This window comes from Ambystoma mexicanum, chromosome 1q (genome assembly GCF_040938575.1).
Source record: "Ambystoma mexicanum isolate Mex_15411 chromosome 1q, UKY_AmexF1_1, whole genome shotgun sequence".
NCBI lineage: Eukaryota > Metazoa > Chordata > Amphibia > Caudata > Ambystomatidae > Ambystoma > Ambystoma mexicanum.
The window spans coordinates 621,404,121-621,426,971 of NC_090922.1; the positions used below are offsets into that span (position 1 = coordinate 621,404,121).

General features: G+C 49.1%; 1 protein-coding gene across 9 annotated transcripts in view; it reads right to left on the minus strand.

Annotated features, from left to right (window-relative positions):
- The window catches only part of KLHL20 (kelch like family member 20), a 1,054,184-nt gene that overhangs the window by 21,110 nt on the left and 1,010,223 nt on the right, over nt 1-22,851 (minus strand). For all 9 annotated transcript variants that reach the window (XM_069641184.1, XM_069641182.1, XM_069641180.1 and 6 more), the window contains one exon: nt 3,146-3,252. In XM_069641184.1, coding sequence (XP_069497285.1) covers nt 3,146-3,252 — 107 coding nt within the window. The remainder of the gene's footprint in view (nt 1-3,145; nt 3,253-22,851) is intronic.

The following is a 22,851-nucleotide window of genomic DNA, read 5'->3' on the forward strand; positions in this document are numbered from 1 at the left end:
TGCGTGGTAGGCCCAGAGGCCGTGCAAGGGTGACTGATTAAGAAAGAGCCTGGTACCCAGTGAGACTGAGGGTAGCCAAGCAACCAGTTGGTACAGCTTACCATACTTTTCTCGCCCATCCATCTACTCTCTTGTCAACCCTATCTGGAGGGATAATTTGATAAGCTGCTTGCCTGGAAGTTGCAGTAGCTGCCTGTACCACCAGACTCTCTGGCGTGGGGAGTTTTGATAAGTAGTTGTCACTACTGGAAGGGCAGTATTTTGGGTCAGGTTTTTGTTGACTGCCGGATTAGTCTTTAGCATTTCCCAATTTGCGGCCTCCCTTTTTAGGAGAGCAATATGAAATGACAAAATAGGATCCATCTGCAGAGCCTTAACAAGGATGTCCGTCAGATCATCCTGTTCAAAGGGAAGAGTAGGCCTACTCCACCCCAGACAGTCTACAACTTTAGACATTAGCTGTCGATATGAAGCATCTGCATGCTCGCCAGCTTCAGGTCGACCAAAATTTAGCTCTTGTGAGGCGTCTACCCCACTGGCCGTCTGGAAAAGATCATAACTATTCTTTAATCTAGATTCTTCCGAAATGAAGCTCTCAGGCACATTTGGCGTACAAAATTGAAGACCAAAAGGCGCATTATTGTCGGATGGCTAATTTTCCTCAAATGGGGGGTGAGATTTGAAATATTTTTTCCTTGGTAAAGTAATATAGGTCTTGTCTAGGATAGGCATCGAAAGCTTCAGGAACTGAAGTCGACGGTCAAGGAGCCGTCGAAATCCTTCAGCTTCGATGGTGCCATTGGTTTATATGGCATCGACGGCACTGCTGGCATCGAAGGCGCAGCCAGCCGCGATGACACTGCTGGCATAGATGGCGTTGACAACCCTGTCCTCTGTTTGGACCTATGGCTCGAAGGATCCGTCAATGGCTTGTCATCATGTCAGGGCTTCGATGGCTCTCAATGAGGATCTGGCTCAGGCCCTTTCCTTACCAGCTTCTTTGGGTTTTTGCTTTTGAAATATTTTAAGCATTTTGGATCTAAATGCTTTGCATTCGACAGGTGTGGAGCTTTTCATGGGACACAATAGCTTCTCTGGGGAGGTGTCAGATGACAGTCTAAGAAGGCGACCTGTGGTGCCTCTTTTTTTGACTTCCTCAAAGACGATGAGGAGTGGTGGGAGCCACTTCTCGATCTTCATCTTTTAATCCCCCTTTGAGGAGTCGCCGATGGAGATTATTTGGGGTTTTTACCTACCGCCAATTTCCCCTTTCGCTCCTTCAAAATCTTTCAGGTCATCAACTGTCAGGGAGACCTCTCAGAAATGTGCCAATTCCCTTCTACCTTAGAGACCCCAGCTCTTTTTGCAGGACTTTTAATTTCTAACATGGAGAGAGAGAGACCTTTTTCCCCACTCATGTATTTTTCTGTGATTTTGACTTTTGGTCTGACAAACTCCATAGGCATCATCTTTACATTGCGACACAAAGCACCTTCAGTGCAGTGACACAGGGAAGTCTCTTCGATTTCCCAAAGGTTTAAATACCTTCTCTTGGTGAAACTACTGTTTTCCAAGTGCAGTGAAGTGAAATTTACATTTTGTAACTTTCTAGATCCAGCACACACTATCTTACAATAGGGTGCTGGAGGCGTTACTTAGTATACCCTTTGTCTAGTTTCTCATGTAACATTTTTATGTTACCCTTTCTACAGTGAATGGCTGGTGGCAGTGGTTTACTTTTTACTACCATTGTGTGTTTTTACCGTGGGCTGCAATCGCAGCTGCAGTAAGGCACCCATGGGTACCCATTTAGACAAAATGGCCCTGACCTTGTTTTTTCACCATTTCTTGCTGGAAAGGTCCTTCTTGAGATTTACTCTGCGCACCAAACCAGGTTTGGTCCCTTTGTTCATTTTGTCTTTGGCAGGATTCACAAGCAAAGCCCGCCTCTGGTCAGCGTGTCTGGTAGGGGCAGGAAGTGAGGGATGGTGGGCCCCAGATGCGAGGAAAGACAACTTTCGTGGTTTCCGCTCCTCGCGTACAGGCGCGAGGAGCGGAAACCACAAAGTGAAGCTGAATTGAAGTTTGCCCTTTGCTGACACCGACCTTCCCATTGTAGTGCAGAAGTCCCCAGACGTCCTCCCTCTTGTCCATACGACTGAGGCCCAGGAACAACAGGATCTCCAGACTTACACAGGAGCAGAAGCCAGTTGCAACCATTTGTTCTAACCAAAGGTACTGTAAAACTAGGGGAACTTAGTTCTTGTTGTGTAGCCTTGCTTGTTCTCAGTTGAGACTTATCTTGGTTGCTTTTGCAGAGTTGCTTGCAGCTTAGCCCCTCACAAGCCTCCCAGCTTGTGGCCATACAGTGATTCTATTTTTCTATAAAGATCCATTTGAAGCACTTTTATGAATGGCACTGTGTGTAAGACCTCCTGGGGTGGTTAGGCAAGATAGACCAGAGGGAACCAGAAGGAGAGAACCAATGGGAGGATATAAGGAGGGACAGGAAGCAGGAAGGTGTGGGTTTGTTTGGGGGAGATCAAAGGAGGCAGTGGTGGCAGACAGACTAGAAGGGGGAAGGACATTGGGAAGGAATGTAGAGGAGACTTGCAGAGGTGGTGAGAATGAGATCCTGTATTGTGGCTCTGCGTGCAAGTTACGTCAGTAAGTGGGGTAGTGGCAGACTATGGAGAAAGTAAGCGACAACTGAGGGAGTAAAAGGAGGGTGATTGGAGAAGGTTGGGTGAAGTAGTAGCGTGTAGAGATATGAGAGTTGGAGTGGTCGGGAAAGTAGGGCTGTGAAGAGTAGAGTAGGATTAGTAAGGAGAGTAGGAGTAGTGATGTGGAGGAGGGACAGTAGAGGAGAGGGTAATAGTACCAACAGGATGAGTAGTAGGAAAAATAAGATCAGAGGATGGAGGTAGGTGAGAGATGCATCAAAAGGACAGAGGAAGGAATAACAGGGAGAGAGAAGTGAATGTGAGTGGATTCGATGGAGAAGACTGGGAGAGGGGACAAGGGTGGGGTGAACAAAGAGCAAGCTTAGAGCTTGTTGCATCATTCCATTAAAAACCTTCAACTGTTTACGGAGATGGTTTGTCATTGAGGCCATCTGTGACACTAACAAACATAAGAGCAGTACCTCCATGTGTTTGCATCGGGATCAAAAACTTCTATGGTCTTCAAGTATGTTGTCCCATCAAAACCTCCGACTGCCATTAGCTGCCCATTCACAACTGCAAGGCCAACCTGAGGAAAAAGAAACGCAGGGACTTAATATTGACTATAGCAATCAGATTCTTACTACCAAAACAAGTCACTTAAAAGCACAGGCCTAGCTCTATGGAACAGCAGAACAATTTAGAATGAGCATATATTGTAGGGACGAATGGTGTATGGTTCCCAGTTGAGATCAGATTACAGAAACTATATTTCACCTGGTTAAACTTGTATACTCTGGGCAATGGATGTAAAGAGGTTTTTGAGCAGTCCTCTAGTAGATGTGCTGCATTTTCACTTAATTCAATCCAAACTCCCTAAATGGCAATGTGTCCTAACTCTCATGAGGGGCGAGGACTGTTAGAAGTAACAGCAAGTCAAAGGAAAGCATGTAAAAGGTAAGTCCATACAATATATTTTATGAAAAAAATATTCTTAATAAAGTCATACCTCAAATATCTACAATCAGGTACATTTAGAATTACTACAGCCATTATAAACAGTGAAGGGACTAGCACTGGAGCTGATGGCGAACAACCTTTCGGCCCGGGGAAAGATTTCTGCCCTATACAGACTGCTGCAGGAAGACCCCCTTCAGCTCAGGCCTTCCTATATGTCCCAATGGGAAATGGACCTCGGGCACACCATTGAGGATCACACATGGGTGGATATCTGGACAAGAACACGTACGCATCCCGCTGTGTTACCAACCGGGAGTGTGCCCATAAGCTACTCCTGCGCTGGTATTACCCTCCTCTACGCCTTCACCACTTCCAACCGGCACTAGACCCCCACTGCTGGCGACACTGCGGCCTCCCAGAATCCTACTTCTTCACTGGGGGGCAGGTCCACCACATGTGGGAGTTCTGGACTCTCTGCTTAGCCACCATAAAGGACGTCATCCAGGTGACCATCCCGCTCACACCCGAGCAGGTCCTCCTGGGGATTCCATGCCAAGCTCATATCCGAGGTCGGGGAAAAGAGCGGCCTTGGTGTCCCAGTTCTTGCTAGCGGCAAAAATCACGGTGGCCCGCACCTGGAAGTCTGCAGATGGGCCTTTGATGACCCTCTGCTGAGTCAAACTCTGGGATATTTTAATAGCCGAGAAGGTCACGGCAGCCAAAGCGGGATTGCTTCACCGACTGAGACATTTGGGCGCCAGTACTGGACTATGATCTGAACTAATCGGCCCTGACCCACAAACCGCCCCTGATTGCAAGAGTCCTTCACTCTATGGACGACCCGCCACTGCCATCAAACCAGTCCGACTGAGGCCCGAGAACTATGCCCGCCGGGGAACGCAGAGGGTGGGAAAAGGGGACTTTGTACCTGTACTATCTGAGAAGCTATATGTAATGCGACTGTATAATTTCTCCTGTGTGTTGAACACCCAACACATTTAGAACCAACAGGCAAAAGACAACATAGTTTATCATAACTAAAGACTAATTTGCAAAGATTTTAATTGAGTGATTTGACCAACAAAAAGGCATATAAAATTACAGGTAAGTATTACAACTACAAGGAGTACTTTAGAAACCATGGGACCTCAAGGGGGACATAGGTACGTAGACTTTTTACCGGTAAGTACAAGTCAGTAGTACTTGGAGGAGGGCGTTCGAAGTTAAATTAGGTGGGTCCATATGAATCAATGGTGTGCAATAGTCTATGTCAGCTATTGTGACATAGTAGGTATTAATTGCAGGTCACAGGAGTGAAGGTGGGAGCAGTAGTCGGGAGAACCCCACCCAAAGATATCCAGACCCAGGTTCGATGACTAGCACCAGAGGCTACGCACTGAAGAAAACTGTTGCATTCAGGTTGGTCTTGAAAATGGCTTGCATTGAGTCCAGGGACCATGAAGAATACTACATGCAGCATAATAGAGCAATATGACCTTGAGAAAGGCTGTGGAGACTGCAAGTTCAGTATACAGAGTTTTATGAGGTAGCAGGTGCAGAATCACAGAATCCAAGATAAAGGAGGACCTTCCTGGAGCCCGTTGATGTGGAGGGCATGGCAACGGCAGTGACTCGCTATGGTCAGCAGGACGGTCCCATGACAAGCATAAGCTGCAGGGAGGAGTACAACAAGCCACTAGCTTTCGACAAGAATGATTCAGGAGGGCACAAAAGACTGCCCACAGATGTTTAATCGCAGGGGGTTTGGGCAATAGCAAGGTGAGGAAGAGGTCCCCCTGATAGAGAGGTAGAGTGGGTTACAGCTCAGAAGGAAACATCACCAGCAGCAGGATCCTCAATCATCCCAACCCTCCAGCTTCTTCCAGGTGATTTCAGCACAAAGAAAAACAGGACGAACCTACTATGCCTTGTGAGCATTCAGAACGTGCAAGTGCAGCAAGGAAGAAGGCAGGCGGCCAGTGATGTGGTGTCTGAACTCATGGGTGAGCCACAGATTAAGTGCTTGGAATGTTGAGTGCTACACGGTCAGGAGCTGCAAGGAGTAAGTGCGAGCCACCAGGGCGGAGGGTGCAAGTGCAGATAGACAGGAGCTGGGCCGATTGGGTGAGGGCTCAGAGGATGCATAAGGGCCCAGGACACCAATCTCAAACTGTGGGATTAACAGGGTAAAGAAGAAGGGAAGGAGGTGGTTAAGAGGAGAGTCGCAAGGAGCTTCTGGAAATTTAAGAAGATCCTGCTCAAGGTGCAGAGGGAGGGGGAGGCTGTTTCATAGGAGGCAGCCAGCTGAGGAAAGCGAACAACCACCTGCCCTCTGTTTAGCAAAATGCTTTACACGCACAGTTCGAGCCAGAGGAGCGTAGCGCTCTAGAGGGCGAGTATTTAGTAAGATAAAGTTGAAGATAGTGTGGTCCCCGTGCCTAGACCGCCTTGTGGATGATTCAGAGGGATTTGAAGTTAATCAGTGCAGCAGCCGGGAGCCAGTGAAGACTTTTGTGCAGGAGAGATGTGCACTTTGGGCTTAAGGCAATGAGAAGTCTCACTGCCCTATTCTGGATTAGCTGGGGGTGGAGGGGAAAATCGCAGAGTGGAAGGTGGTAGATTCAGGAGGAAGCTATTGCAATAGTCAAGCCTAGAGAGCCTCTGGGGGAAGTGAGAAAAGGGAGAATTCCTTTGAGAAGGAAGAGCTGAAAGTGGGACTTCTTGGCAATGCCCAGAGTGTGAGGGAGGAAGGAGAGGGAGGAGTCGAAGATGACTCCAAGGTTTCCGGCTTCAGAAGAGGGCGCAGGGGGAGAGCCCAAAGAGGAAGGACAGAGTGAAGGGAAGAAGGAGGGAGAAGGGGTCCCTATGGGAAGGATCTTAGTTTGACAGACGTTTAGGCAGAGAACATTGGCGATACACCAGGACTGTTTGGCAGATAGGCAGTCAGGGATGATGGAGGGTGTAAGAGGGTTGGCAGGGATTTTGAAAAAGTGCAGTGTGTCTGCGTAAAACGAAGTTGTAAGAGAAAGAGGAGATTATGCATGCAAGCAGAGCAAGGTAGATGTTAAAGAGCCAGGGGGAGAGGATAGAATCCTGGGGGACACCACAGGTGGAGAGGGAAGTACGAGAGGAGGTGGTGTCCAGGAAGATGTGGGAAGAGCGGTCAGTAACGAAGGATGTCAGTCAGTCCAGTGCCCGGTCAAGATACCAAGGGTATCGTGGAGCCTTTGTATGAGGATTGAATAGTTGACTGTGTCAAAGGCAGAGGAGAGATCGAGAAGGATAAGGATAGCTGGGGAGTTGGAGTCCAGAGATGCAAGCTGTTCTTCACAGGTCTTCAGAAGAGCAGTTTCCGTGCCTCCGGATGCTCGGAATCCAGATTGATGATCATGGAGACCACCAACAAGTTCAGTGTGTGAGATGAGTTGGGGCAAAACCAACTTATCCAGCAGTTTCCCCAGGGAGGGGGTGGTGGAGATAGGTCAGTAGTTGGCATGGCAGGTAGAATCTGATAAAGGTTTTTTCAGGAGTGGGCACACAAGGGAGTGTTTAAGGGAGGAGGGGAAGATCCTGTGAGAAATGAGTGGTTGCAGAAATCAGCGAGAGCAGGGGCCAGAGAGCCAATGTTATCCTTGATGGTCCTGGATGAGCAGGGAGAAACCTGCTTAGACAAGGCCTTCATGGAGCGGACAGCGCTGGTAAATTCTTCAAGTGTGACAGGGGTGAAGGAGGACGGAGCGGTGGTGGTTGGGGAGGGGGTGTGGGACGGGTTGTGAGGGAGAGTAGCAAGGGTGGTAAGGATGTCCTGGGTTTTGGAGGCAAAGTGTGAGGCCAGTGCATTGCAGAGGGCTTGGGAGGAGGGAGGGAGGGGGAGGAGGAGACAGAGGAGGGGTTGGCTAGTTCCGTGCAGATCTTGAAAAGTTTAGCCGTGTTATTGGATGCACCGGAAACCTGTGCCTGAGAATGTGGGCTCTTTCCTTGGCACGGATGGAGTGTATTTCCTTTGGATCAGGCCAGTTTGACAGGATGAGCCTGAGGTTTGCCACTTCGGTTCGGCTGCCCTGCACTTACGTTTCAGGGCCGCCAGTTCGGTGTCATAACAGGTGTTATGCTTAGAGACAGGTTTCAGGCAGAGCCTCATGACTGGGGCAAGAATGTCAAGAGTATTGGTGATTGGAGAGGTGGAGGTTGCTGAGGGCAGATTTAAAGTCAGAGGTGGGGGCTGATGGGGGGATGAAGGTGGAAGCAAAAGCAGCCGCCCACACTCGTTTCATCGGGTGGATGCTAGTGAACGAGGTTGGTGGGACTTTCGGGAGGGCACTCAGGGGGCCAAGGGGACTCTAGCGGGAGGTGAAAGGCCAGTCCAGGAGAGAGGGGTGACTAGTGGGGGTTGCGGGAGGTCAGAGTGTGTGAGGGCATCCAGAGTGTGTCCAGCTGAGAGGGTTGGCCCAGAAGGGAGAATGGAGAGGAAAGCGAGGTGCAGAGGTCAGTGAAAAGCATGGATGCAGAGCCTGGGGAGTCCAATTGGATGTTGAAATCACCCTGTAGGAGGAGGTTAGATGTGGATGAAAGTAAGGAAGAGCCAAAGTCAGTCCATTCAGAGAGGAACAGGGTGGGGGTGCCTGCAGGCCGGTAAATGGTGGCAATGGTCAGGGTGGAGATGGGAGAGATGACCAACTTGCAAACCAGGCTTTCAAAGGAAGACTAGAGCTGGGTAGGTAAAATGAAAGCAGGAACTCACTCAGGGAAGATTAAGGAAACCACCCGCCATTGCGGTGAGGTTGGGGCTTGGAGATTATCTTGAAGCCTTCAGGGAGGAGAGAGCCAAAAGCAGTGACAGCTGACATTGAAACAGGTCTCGGAAAGAGTAAGAATGACAAGGTCAATGTCTTCAAGAAGGAGACAGATGTCAGCCAAGTGTTTGTTAGCTGAGCGGGCATTACGAGTAGCCAGGTGGAGGGGGGTCTGTGCCATTGAAGGTTTTCTGAGGCAGTGTATAGGGGCGTGGTACATCAGTCAATGGAGGTTCAGAGAGCGAGTAAAAGGCGAAGATGCAGGAGAAAGAAGGAAGTTAATCAGAGAATGCAGGATCCCATCAAAGAGGAGGAGGTTGGGTTGTGGACCGTGAACCAGGATAGTGCCACTGTGATCGACATTAACGAAGCAGGATTCAGGATGTAATCACACAGGATTCAGGATGTAATCACACAGGATGCTTCAGCACCGGCTCCAAAGTTCCACATCTATCACGCACACATGAGCAGATTTGGGTGCATCCTTCACACCCCACCCCCTGCTTATTTTAGGTTAACTCTGAGGCAGCATTGCTGGTCTGAAACAGAATAATCTTTCGGCACACAAGTGAAGAAAAGTATTCAAAGGCAAAAGGATGAACTTGAGCTCCAGGACGTTGATGTCATTTAATCCTCGCTCAACCATAGGCTGAGCACCTAAAGTCACTCAAACAAATTCTGAAGCATCAGTTAGGGAGTGCGGGAGTTCCAGTTGTCTGGCTGGAGCCAGAACGCAGACGCAAGTCTTCCTCATCTACCCACAAAAGCACTTGTTCCAAGATTTACATGTGTTGGGGATCACAGAGGATACAGGAAGAAAGGAAGTGCCGCCCCCCCCCCCCCTCCTCCACCTATTCAAACCACCCCATCTTCTGTGACAACAAAAACACGTCAATTTCTGGAATAAGTGCTATGGTGGGTGGACAAGGAAGACTTATTTGTCTGCGTTTCTTTCATCCAGCAGATCTATTTTCAACTGTAGGTGTTCAGAATGCATTCCCAGAACACAAGACCCCATGTAGACCCTGATATAAACACAAAAGGACATTCCCATTGGATTCCTTCAGTTCTAGTTTGTCATTTTTAGACACAGATTAATTAATCATGCAAAGGTGTGTTGGCCAAGCGAAAAAAAACATTCACTTGTTTCTAATAGATGACATTTTCTGTCTGTTCATACCAACACATAATCATGGACCAACTCTTATAACGGACATTAGAAAACATGTAACTGCTTAGAGTTGCATGCTATGCATAGGCCGTCATCTAGTTGCAGAGTATTACAGTTGTTTTCAAAACTCGAAAAGGGACATCGACAGGGCGTGCCATTAACACTATCCCTAGTGTGACGTCCACTGTACCCATGGTCCTTCACGAGTCGAGGTCCCACAGATTGTTTTGTTTCTGACATGAGGTTGCATGAAGTGTGGCGTGAGTACAGGTGTAGTAAGGCAGATATGGATCAGAAAGCGCAGAAAAATCTATGCACCTTCTATTCCAAGGGGAGGAAGGGTGGGCACATGTGAATCTAAGCAGATACAAGCATCAGAAATACGATTACGGTGAGTAATGTATCCCTTCTGAGGCTTGTGGAATCTGCTTAGATCACATGATATGCATAAGATTAGTGAGCAGTTTTTGGAGAAGGTGATGGGTTGTGAGAAGGTACAGCAGCAAATAGATGTTTTAGAACCGCTTGCCCCACCTTGGGAATCTGCTTTAGAGTGTGTCAATGCAGTAGTGCTGAGTGAAGGTGTGTCCAGCGGGACGTTTGCAATAAAAGCCAGAGTAGCTCCTGTACCCCTTGTGGAGCTAGCTCTTGGTGTGAAAGGCAGTGTTTTGCTTAATAAAGAGTAGCAGAGCTGTATGCATCTGACTATTTACCTGGAGATGACATTTTTGAAAATGCGGTCTCCTTCTCTGCCTAGTGCTACGGAGACAACCAGTTGGTCTGTTTTTCTTGGCAATCTGGTCTTGTTAACATAGTAAAGGACCACCCTCCTTACATCTAGTGTTTGAAGTTTCTTCTCAGCGGAGCTTGTTGGGTTCTGAAAAAAGGCTGGTAGCTCAATGGATTGGTTGATACGTGAGGTGTTTAAGGCTTGACTTATGCATAGGCTCAAAGGGGGATCCCATGAGTTTTGCACGTACTATGTTGCGGTCCCAACCTGGCAGTGGGTTTGATATAGGAGGGTGGAGTCTTTTGACTCCCTCCATGAATGCCTTAACGACAGGAACCTTCCACCATATGATATGATATATGGCATTTGTAACGCACCTATACACAAGTGTTTCAAGGCGCGACGAGGCAGGGAGGGGGGGATCAAGGGGAAGACAGACAACGATCCTACTAGGCCAGGTGTCATTCAGATCGCGCAAGTGCAGCGGGAAGGGGTAGGGGGAAGGGAGAAAGTGCAAGGGGGGGGGGGGAAGTGCAGTACAAGGTAAGTAGAATAAAATAAATAAAGGGCCAGCTGGTGGCAAGTGCAAGGTAAGTGCAGCCAAGTGCTGGGAACGTGGGCTTTAGGGATACAGAGACAGTCCCGCAGTGCAGGGGTTGCCAGGGAGGCAGTGCAAGTGGAGAGTGGCTGCGCCCAGGACCGAGGTCGGCGAGAGTGGCCCAGTTGCAGATTCGGTGCAGATTCAGCAAAGAATTAGCAGGGGAGAGAGAAAGCAGAAGCAAAGAGGAAGGTTTTGAGGTGCTTCCGGAACCGGAGATGGTTCTCCTCAAGTAAGTAAGTAAAGTGATACCGTACTGTGATAGGTGGTGTATGCAGATCGAGCCGCCAGGTGAACCTTTATAGGTTGCATACTAACCCAGAGTCTACAAGTGGAGCACGTAATGAAGAATGTGAGTTGGAGTACATTCTATCAGGTTTATTTGTTTTGAATGTGTTAGGCAGAATTGCATGCAGTACCCTTGGGGACCACCACATGCAATTAGGACTACAGGTGTAAGCAAAAACCAACCTTTGGTCTACCTCTGTACTACACAGTTTTGTGGTAGTGAGCTGAGCAGCCAGGCTTATCTCAATAGGGAACGTGTGCAGTACAAGAGGTTACACAGAGTCCTTACAATCACAGTGGTTCAAGTAGACCCTTATACTCAAGGTTTCTTGGTAAAACACTTATTAATTTATTACACAATCAACATTCACTGGAAGGGGGCAACTTATTATACACAAACACACTTCAATACCAAACCAATAAGTTTCTGAACAAATTAGGCTCCCCTGAAATAGGAGCAAAATGGCATTTCAGATACTTTCAATAGGAGTAAAAAGGCACAGGTTAGTTGAATAGATCACAAATACTTTCTTAGGCAGTGCAAATAGTTATAGCTCTCTAGAGGACTCGATTCAGTTCAATAGATATAGGCCAAATTCAATGGACTAGTGTCTTGGATAGGAAAGAGCAGTTCTTGAAGTAAACGGTAAAGTCTTTGCCAAAGTTCTCAGAAGTAGTTTGTACGAAAAAGAATCTTATCTTGGGTTGCAAGGTGATTAGGCCTGCAAGTTGAGTTGGGAAAGTTCCACCAAATTTCACCGCGAGAGAACCTTTCTCTCAATCGGGGTGGCACAGTACCTAAATATGAAGCAAAAGATGCAGCCGACGACGGTGGTTCCTGGCAGTTCCGGCAGATCTCACTGTTCCTGAGTCTCCATCGTGGGGACAAGAGGGAGGAAGTCGGTGGTGAGGGGGTGCTGCTGCACTGCACGGGATCGGCAAACGCTGACAAAACGTAGTCACTTCAGGTCGAGTAGCTGTTCATCAAGAACACAAGATGATGTCCTTCCCCCTGGTTAATCCTAACCAGTTTCGAGAATGGTATCCAGGTGGCTTATGAGTCGATTGGTGCCACCAACTCAAAGGAAGAAGTCGTCCTTGAAGGGGCTTCTGTGTCGAGATTAACTTGGCAATTCGGACCTGTAGCAGGGATTCACCAGGCAAACCAACGGTCCAGGAGATGCAGCAGCCGTCCTCTTCCAGCTCGTCTTTGGTTCTTTCGCTCCAGTGGTCGACTCTGCTTTCCAGTCCAGGAGACGCGCCTTTTTAACTGTTTTCTCCCATTCATTCCAGCCTATCTGCCACTCACCCAGCAGGGTGGCTGTCCTTGCCGGACAGTCAGCTAGCCAATTACGCCAGAGTGCATTTGGGTCTCCTAGGAGACTAAGCACAGGGAGTTTCGGGCACATCCCTCACTTTCTGCCCACCCCAGACACCAGAGGCAGTCTTCAGTCCTGAAGCCTGCCAAAGGCATGGAAACAAAGGGACCAAACCTGGTTTGGTGGCAAGAGACAAACACTAGGACCTTTCCAAAAAGAAATGGCGAAAAATGAAGAACAGGACCTTTTAAACAAAGGGGCTTAAGGCGCCATCTTGAGAAACATGGCTCCCACGATTTTTAGCTACTGGTGATCGCGGTCGGGAAAAATCATGGTAGTTTGTTGTAAAACCACTGCCACCAGCCATTTTGATAGAAAAGGCTAGCATGACTGCTACATGGGTTTCTAGACACAGGGGACACTAGGTAACCCCTCCAGCACTCTATAGGAAGATGGTGTGTGTTGGGTCTAGGAATTTAAAAAGACTAGTAAACCGAGACCACCATGGGGCGCAGACCTGATGGTCGCATGAACCATCGTCTCCCTCTTCGAGCCTGAGAAATGTCGGCTTTCAAAGCGGTGCAAGGAGAACAATCTGAAAGAAAAATATACGGACATCAGGGAACGATTGCGCACTCCGAGAGGCAGCGACGTTGGTAACTACGCAGTAATCTGAGAGAAATCTGCAATGAAGCAAGGCCCACTGACACCTTGTACGCGAAGAGAGAAGGCCGGGAAAGAAAATGGCACCCGCGGCTCGCCTTGCGCGCCTGTGAGACAACAAAGCATCCCACACTAAAGAAACCTGAAGGACAGCTGGAGCGAGTGCAGAGGCGAGCTGACACTAAGCAAGGGACTGCCCAGACCGCGAGCGGAATACCACAATGGGAACAAGAGAGCCCGGACTCAGCCCCGTATTGACACCGCCTCCCCGTCGGGTGGAGAGCTGACCGGAGACATGGGCAGTGGAGGGGTCAGCCCAGCAGAGGTAAGCTCCTGGCATCAGCAAGAGCGCGGTTCCTCCTCTGCCTGCTGTGGGTCCCTGCTCGAGCCCTCCGCTGCAGAGGCAGCTCTGCGCACCCCCCCCTCCTCCAGTGGGGTGACGCACGTGGGAGTCAACTCTTCCTCCTCTGCACTGCCAGAGCCAGCGGGGTACGAACAGTGTAGCGCTGCCTTCTGTGACAAGGAGCTCTGGTTCCCACCGCCAGGGCATTTTTTGCCCCTTAGCCCCCCAGGGACTGAAGCAACGAAACGGGGAGAGGCATAACCCCTGACCAAACAAGAGCAAGCCAGCTTTCATTGCTTTGTGAACCGCAACCTCACTCGGAGCAGGATCAAAGAGCACACCACTACAAATACTAACAGCACAGGACCTAGTCTTGGGACCCTAGGCAACACCAGCAACGGATCGGTTTGGAGAGGAACATCCATACCTCCTCAGGGAAATTCCGTCCTGGAAATTGCCACCGAACCTTTGCCCCCCCAAACCTTCTGACTTCCACAACCCTAGGAAGCCCCCAGCTCATTAGCAGCTTCACATAAGCGAAAGTCCAAGGAATAATAGCTGCCACTGAAGCGCCAGCACAAGCACCAGAGCCGCCCACTGCGCCCCACGGAGAACATAAATTATGCCGATAAGGCCGCAACGCAGCCAACTGCTCCCGCTCCAAGGGGAATTTTGTTGGAGGCCTAAGAAAGGTGGGACAAATAATAGGAAATGAAGCCTCAGGGGTGTGGGCATAGGAAGTAGTGTCACTGGCCTAACCACACCATCTCACAAATCGAAGCGGTAGTGGAAGTGCACAGAGTTGGGATCCCCACTGAGGACTGATCAGAGCAACGCAAGCAAAGGAAGCAAAACCCCTCAGTTAACTAGCTCTCGACACAGCATCAAGAGTCCATAGGCTGCGCTAAGGACAAGGCTGGATCCGCGCACCTTAGCTGCCTTGCAGAAGTTCAGCCACACAGACACAATGATGGAGGCAGAAGAAGTACAAAGCTCGGACATTCCAGGCAACGACTGCGACAGTGCAACTTAATCAGACATCCGCCGCCTTCTCGGCGAAATCAGATCCATGAAAAACAGCCTCACAGAAACAGTTTCTGACCTACAAACAAAAATGCCGAAGGTTGGAGGATCGGTTCGAAGCAGTTGAGAGCAACCAGCAATCGGGAGACATTGCCACTATGCAACACGAAGCCAGGCTCCTAGACCTCGAACAAAAAGAACGTGACATGGAATCCAAAGTCAACGATCTAGAAAATCGGGAGCGGCATTCCAACATCCGTATAATAGGTTTGGAAGAAGAACAGGGTGAGACTCCACTTAGCTTGGAAAGCAAAGTGAAATCCTTGATATCGACCCTATACAGCTACATGGATCCCCCAAAGCTTGAGTTTGACAGGGTGCATAGAGCGGGTAGCCCACCAAAAAGTCCAGCTCAGTCCTCGTCAAGTGCCATTACTATGCACAGAGACAAGGCATTCTATAGAAGGCAAGAGAAAGACAATAGAATTTCGAGGGTTGGAAGCAAAGCTCTACCAGGATCTTTCAGCGAGGACACTGGTCAAAAGAAGAGGATGCCGTCCCTTACAAGCTGGTTACAGGAAAAGGGGGTGAGGTACAGATGGGGCCACCCCTTTTCCCTTACATTTTAATACAACAGAGGAACTCAGGTTAACCTCTAGATGAAGCAGAGCAGGCTCGCTGCCATCTCCAAGGCCCCGCAGCAGGGTCAGACACTGACAGTCAGAGAACCAACGGGCCCACATCAGGAATTGGCCAAGAACCCCCCCCCCACCCCCCAAGGAGAAGCCGAGTCCAGTTAAAATGGAAATACAAACGTCTCAACACTCCCCGAGTGGCCCAAGCCGCTCCTCCTTGCTATGATATGTCATGGAGCTCTGTCTCCTTCAAAGTCAGCCAATGCAAAGTTCTAGTATAGTTTCACGATTGTTGTAGAATGATATGAATCTGAAGTTGTGTTAGCACTAGGTGCGCAATATTCATTTCCCCGCACTTATTTACAAGCAGTTATCTCCTCGCATCATTGTAACAGTATAAGCTCAGGCCCGGAGAGGGGCCCTTGTTGAGTGGCCCTTCTTGAGTTAGGGCGTCTTTTTCCTTCAAGTAAAAATGCTCTTGGTAGCATCTCATACAGGAGTAAGGGAGGGTCCACTCATCCATTTAAGACAGTCAGTCTGCAACATCAAAATTCAGTGCAGCACCCCGCGAAATTGCGACTTATTTATCACTTCACCACAACGAAGAGTAGACAAACACTGAACTACTCACGAAGCAATGGGGCAGTAATGGGTACTCTCCTTGGTAGATATGGCTCGCTCTGATGGCATATTCTTTGGTTCCCTAAACGTGAAGGGCCTCAACTCTCCGCAGAAAAGGTCCATGCTAGCACGACAGTTTGAACAATCCAAACTGGATGTTCTTTTTATACAAGAGTCAAAATACACTAGGGGGAGAGAGGAGAATTCCAGGTAGAGGGATTGGGGAGGCGATCTGGGCATCCGGTCCTCAGAAGAAAGGGGGAGTGGGCATTCTTCTAAGAAAGTCCTTGGGTGTTCAAATAGAACAAGTACATAAAGACACCCAGGGGAGATAAGTGGCACTCAAGGGGAAACTGAGGACATGTCCCATCACACTCTGATCGGCTTACGCCCCCAATCAAAGTCAATCGAACTTCTTTGAATCCTTGTTTGATTTTTGTTTGAAAACACCTGGCTCATGACACATCCGGAGGGAAGGTCCTTCACCATTTTTTCACAACCACACCGCATTTTCTCAAGAATCGATTACCTCTTATTGGGTGCGGAAAATGAGTGATATCCTAGGAACGTCCATCCAGGTAGTAGCTTGGTCTGACCATGACTTATGTACTCTAGACCTAGACTTGGGTCTCCTACCATCCCCAGAACGTAGGTGGCGGTGTAATGATTTTTTGTGTAGAGAACCAATATTTAAAGAAACCCTCTCCAAAGCCATTACAGAATACTTTGAAACCAATGAAACAGACGGAATGTTTGAACACAATCTGGGAGGCCGGGAAAGCTACGATAAGGGGGATTTTAATATCAGAGGGGGCGGCCAGGAAGAGGCTTAGGCTACGCAGGGAGGGAGAGTTGAGGGTAGGTATCACTCGGTTGGAGCAGACTCTGAGGGAACATCCCACCTCAGATGATGAAGACACAGTCTTGAAAATCAAACAAACGAGGGAGGAATTAAGAGATATATGGAACGGCAAGGCACTCACACAGCTTAAATCAGAAATTCTTCGATAAAGGGGATAAGGCACATACAATGTTGGCCAACAGGCTCCGAAAGCAGAGCTGACAGGGCGGTATTTAAAATCAAAGACGAATCCGGCACTCCCCTCACACACCCGCAAGACATTGTAAACCGTTTTTCCAGATACTATTCGGAGCTGTATTCGGCCGAGGATAGTAGTACCTCTATAACAATCAAGGAATACTTGGCGACCCTTCCCCGGCCACCTATTACTGAAGAGCACTTCTGCCTGCTCAATGCCCCAATAACCACAATAGAAGTGCAGGCAGCCACCTCAGCCCTTAAGGCGGGTTCGGCACCAGGGCAAGACGGATACACACCAGCATTCTATAAGGCCAACTCTAATACACTCTCCCATTCCTCGCTAAACTGTTCAATTCAATCTTGGACAGGCCCCAAAGTCCTTTACCGAATCCATAATCATAGTCATCCCCAAAGGAGGCAAGGACTCCTCGGAATGCGCTTCATACCGGCCAATATCCTTAATAAATGTGGACGCTAAAATCTACTCCAGCATCCTGGCCGCCCGGCTGGCTTTGATTCTCCTCCAACAAGTCCACTCTGATCAAGTAGGATACGCAAGAGGCAGGCAAGGGGCGGACACATCAGAATAACTTTGGATTTCATGGCTACACTCCGAGAAGCAGGTGAAGATCCCCTTCTATTATGAGTAGACGCCGAAAAGGCATTCGAGCGCGTAGAATGGCCATTTCTAAGAGCGGTCCTCGGGTAGGTGGGGCTGGGGGCAGCGTGGATACAGGCGGCGAAAGCTCTTTAACAGCCCAAGCTAAAGTTTCTATTAATGGCATCTCCACCAACCTTTTTAACCTCACCTGAGGTAAAAGGCAGGGCTGCCCACTCTCACCCCAAATCTATGCCTTGGTAGTGGAGCCTTTTGCTCAAGCCATTCGTTTGAACTCTGCGATCAAAGGCATCCCCTGAGGAGGTAAAGAAGAACCAGTTACTCTCTTACCTGGTAATGTTCTTTCGATGGAATGGTCCGACGACGTATTCCATATCTATGACATACAATCACCACAGCTGTGCTGCTTCAGAAAATCTTCAGCGTCTGCGTCCTGCGTCGATAAAGTCGATACGCCGCCCTCGAGGACCTCCTCCGATGGCCAATGTCACTGGATGTTATAAGTAGGACGCACGACGCCCGTAGCCTCAGTTGTAGTTTTTCCCCAGAACGTGTGGCACCAGTCTTCTGCCAGTACGACACACAAAGCCTTGCGGAAACGTAAGCTGCAATCGCATAAGAAAATCTGTGGCAGGGAGGGAGCGATACGGAATACGTCGGACCATCCCATCGAAAGAACGTTACCAGGTAAGAGAGTAACTTGTTCTTCGAGGGGATTGAGTCCTCCGACGTATTCCATATCTATGACAGACTCCCAAAGCAGTAGCAATGCAAGGAGGTGCGAAAAGAATTTAGAAAACAAACGTAGAATGCCCAATCAAATTGTGGAGTAAAGGACCGCCTTGCCAAAGGCCAGACCCTGCCCACCGATGGAATCGAGGGAGTAGTGACGTACAAAAGTATGTACCGAAGCCCAAGTGGCTGCATCACAGATGTTCCGAATAGGAACACCCCTCTGCAGGGCAGTAGAGGCAGCCATACCCCTGGTAGAAAGGGCCCGCAACCCGACCGGTGGGTCCTTACCGACCAAGCGGTAACACTCAGAAATAGCCAGAATAATCCAGCGAGACAGCCTGTTTCATCACAGCCTGTCCCAAACGCTTTCCAGCGTAACCAATGAAGAGTTGATCGTCCACTCTGACCCGGGACACGCGTGAAATATAAAAGCTTAACGCTCTCCTAGGATCAAGCCTATGGAGCCTCTCCTCTTCCTTGCCAGGATGCGGAGGAGGATAAAACGCCGGAATAACCTTCTGGCCTAAATGAAATTCCAACACCACCTTCGGAAGAAAGGAAGGATGAACTCTAAGGACAATCCTGTCCTTATGAAACACAGTGAAGGGTGGCTTAACTGAAAGTGCCTGTAACTCACTCACTCTGTGAGCGGAAGTGACCGCAACCAAAAATACAGTTTTAAGAGTTAACAGTATCAAAGGGCATGAATGCAAAGGCTCAAACGGAGCACCCATCAGAAACTTGAGAACAAGGTTCAAATCCCAACCGGGCACCTGGAAAGGTGATGGTGGGAACACATTAGTGAGCCCTTTCAGAAACTGAGAAATTAAAAGGAATTTAAAATCGGAACACTCTTCAAACGAGTGCTTAAATATGGACAGCGCCGCCAGGTAACCTTTAACGGTACCCACTTGCATACCCCTGTGGGCTAAAGAAAGACAGAATCATGGGAATGTCACATGGAAAAGGATCCACATTCTTTTTTTTTTTTTACTTTGTTTTTATTGACATAATACATATAAGGTAGGGTGCGCAAGCAATCCCTGCCAGCAACACATTAAGCAAACATAACTGCCGGTATTTTTTACATTTTAGTCCCATCCCGCCTCCCCCCTCCTGCCCCACCCCCTCCCCCCCCCAACTATTTCAACATAATCCCCTTCCGCCACCCCCCACCCTCCCCACCCCCCCAACTTTGCAACATACCAAGTTTTGAGGTTTTTGCAGGTTACAGAAGCAGCAGTGAGAACTTTCGAACATCGTTATATGCACTCGTTATACAATTTGACATCGCGGGAGCAGCGCGGTTCAGAGCAAAGTGATGGACAGTCTCCAGTTCTAGGGCCGGCGCTGGGGTAAGCCCGGGGGATACATATTGGGAGCCATCATTACAGTCGCATAGAGACACATTCATCGTGGAGGAGAACTGCTGTCCATTCCTGTGAGAACTCTGAGACTTTATCGTTTTTCACTGCCGTAAGTTTTTCATAAGTAAATATAGCCCTTAATTTACAGAGCCATTCCTCCTTAGTTGGTGCTAAGGGGCTTTTCCACTTTTGGGCCAATGCTAGCCTCCCCGCCCTCAGCATGGCCCCGATGACCCTCGGGAATGTACTCTGTTCCGTTTCCGGCATGGGAGTACCCAGGAGGATTTCTAAGGGGAGAAGCGATGGACAGAATCCCTCTATATCCTTGATCCAGCTGAGAAGCTCCGACCAGTACACCTGAATAACCGGGCATCCCCACCACATATGGAACCATGTACCTCTTTGGTGACATAGCCTAGGACAGTAGGGGGATACTTCTGCGAACATTTTGGAGAGGGTGGCTGGGGGGCAATGCCAGGAGTGGAGAATCTTGAAACTATGCTCCATGGTTGCGGTGTACAGAGTACCGGTAAATATGGTTTTGAAAACTGCCCTCCATGCATGGTCATCCAACTCCATGCCCAGCCTTTCTTCCCATATACGTTTGAAGGGTTGCCTACCCTCCAGATTAGCTGTTATCAAGGTACTGTAGAACTTGGACAGGGAGCCCTTTCGAGAGACACTTTTAGCTATTACTTCTTCAAAGGGGTGGGTTAGGTTGTCAGCCCACCGAGGGTGAGTCAGAATTCCCTTCAAACGCAAGTACTCAAAGATAGATGGTGGTTTATCACCCAGTGCTTCGGTCAATTGTTCATAGTCTATGAAGCCCTCCTCACGGGAGAGCTGGGAAACTCTCTCCAACCCCATGTCTGACCAAGCTTGCGTGTCGCGGAAGCCTCTGGTGTCTAGGTTGATAGGGGGACCCCATAGCGATGTTAAAGGGGCCGGCCAGGACGACAGCTTTTTGTAATCTTTATTTGGCTTCCAGAGTGCCCATAGGACTGCCAGTGTGGGGTGTTCTCTAAGATAGGAGGGGATGGTTTTAGGAGAGGCCCATAGTAGATCTCTAACTTTTTTAGGGTGGGTGTGGATATCCTCTATATATGTCCAGTACGTCCTCATATCCTCTCGCATGTGCTCCATCATCACCCGGAGCTGAGCGGCTTTATAGTATAGTCTGAAGTCGGGGAGGGCAAATCCACCGTGAGACTTCGGCAGGGTCAAGGTGGAGAATTTGACTCTTGGTCTCCTCCCGTCCCATATAAACTGGAGAACTCGGGCCTGTAGAACCTCGAAGAAGGATTCAGGAATGACCACAGGGAGGGCTGCGAAGAGATACAGGAGGCGAGGTAATATATTAATTTTAACCGTCACCATACGGCCAAACCAGGAGAGTGTAAGGGGAGCCCAGCGTTTGAGATCGCTGCTGATTTTGGCCAAGATCTCCGGGAAGTTAAACTGATATAGTAGCGATAGGTTCCTAGGAATGCTGGTGCCCAGATACCTGGTGGACACACGTTCTATCCTCACTCCCAAGAATTCCGAGCGATCCCCAATGTCTTTGTCCCCGTGACCCATTGGCATAATACTAGACTTGGAGGCGTTTATCTTAAGCCCCGAGAAGGCCCCGTAGAGGTTTATAAGATCAAATAATCTAGGTAGTGAGACCTGGAGGTTGGTTAGGTACCCCAAGATATCGTCGGCAAATAGTGAGAGTTTAAAATCGCAGTCGCCACAGCGTATCCCCGTAATTTCACAGTCTTCTCTGATCGCTATGGCCAGAGGCTCCATTGCCAGAGCGTATAGAAGGGGGGAAAGGGGACAGCCTTGCCGGGTTCCTCTAGATAGAGCCAAGGGTTCCGACGTGCCGCCGTTAACCAAAACTCTTGCCGTGGGAGTTTTATATAGTGTCGAGACCCATCTACAAAAATTCTCCCCGAGGCCCATTTTCTGGAGAACTTTGCCCATATAAGGCCACTCGACACGGTCGAAGGCCTTTTCTGAATCTAAAGCTAGCAGGTAGCCCTCTTTCCCCTGCCTCGAGGCCTCGTACATGAGGCCTAGGGTCTTTCGTATGTTATCGGACCCCTGGTGTCCTGGGATGAACCCTTCCTGATCTCCATGTATAAGTGAGGGGAGGAGTTTCGCCAGTCTGTTCGCCAGAAGTTTGGCCAGAATCTTGACATCCACGTTAAGAAGGGAAATGGGCCGATACGATTGACACTGGGAAGGGTCCTTCCCCTCTTTGGGGATTACTACTATCAGAGCTGACATCATCGAAAGTGGGAGGGTGCCCTGGTCCAGTGCCGAGTTGAACATTTTGGCCATAAACGGGGCTAGCGTAGACCGGTAAGTCTTATAAAATTTGACTGTGAACCCATCGTCGCCTGGGGCTGTTCCACTCTTCAGGGAGGATATGGTATCTATTATCTCCTCTGGAGACACGGGGAGATCCAGTATGTCTGCTTTTTCAGGTGAGAGGCCGGGAATCGGGATAGAGTCCAAGAAGCTGTCTATCTCAGTTCCGTCCCCTACTTATTCCGAGCTGTATAAGCGTTCATAATAGTGGCGAAAGTGTTCAGCTATTTTGCTATCTCTTACAGTTGGCTCTCCTCCCGGTGGCCGGATGGAGTTAACCCTCCTATTTCTGAGCTCCCGGAGCCTCCAAGCAAGTATTTTATCAGCCTTTTCCCCCTTTTCCATGTACTTCTGTTTCAGGAAGGACAGCTTTTTTTCTGTTTGTCCCACCTGGAGGTCTGCCAGGCTTGAGCGCAACCTTTGGAGTTCCTCCCACTTCCCAGGGAACATTTGTGTTTTTAGTTTCCCACCAGGTTGGATAGCCTCTATCTTTTTCCTCAACCGTGTCTCCTCCTGACCCCTCTCCCTCTTTTTTCTTGAACCTGTCTCGATGAGAATGCCTCTAATGGTCGCCTTGAATGCCTCCCAAACACCCAAAACTCCGACCTCCCCGTTGTCGTTGATAGAGAAGTATTCGGTGATGGCTGTAAGGAGGGATCGTCGCACCTCTTTATCATGTAGAAGGAGGTCGTTACACCTCCATAGGGACCCAGGTGGCGGGGCCGGGGGCACACCCATTTTTATTCTAACCATGTCGTGGTCTGTCCAGGGAACCACCTCTACCCCCGATTCCGTGACCTCGCCCCGGATCGTGGCGTCAACCAAGATATAATCAATACGGGAGAAAGAAGCATGGGGTTTCGAGAAAAAAGTGAAGTCGGGGTCTCTATCTTTTTCTGTGTGGTGTGTGTCGCTCAAGCCCA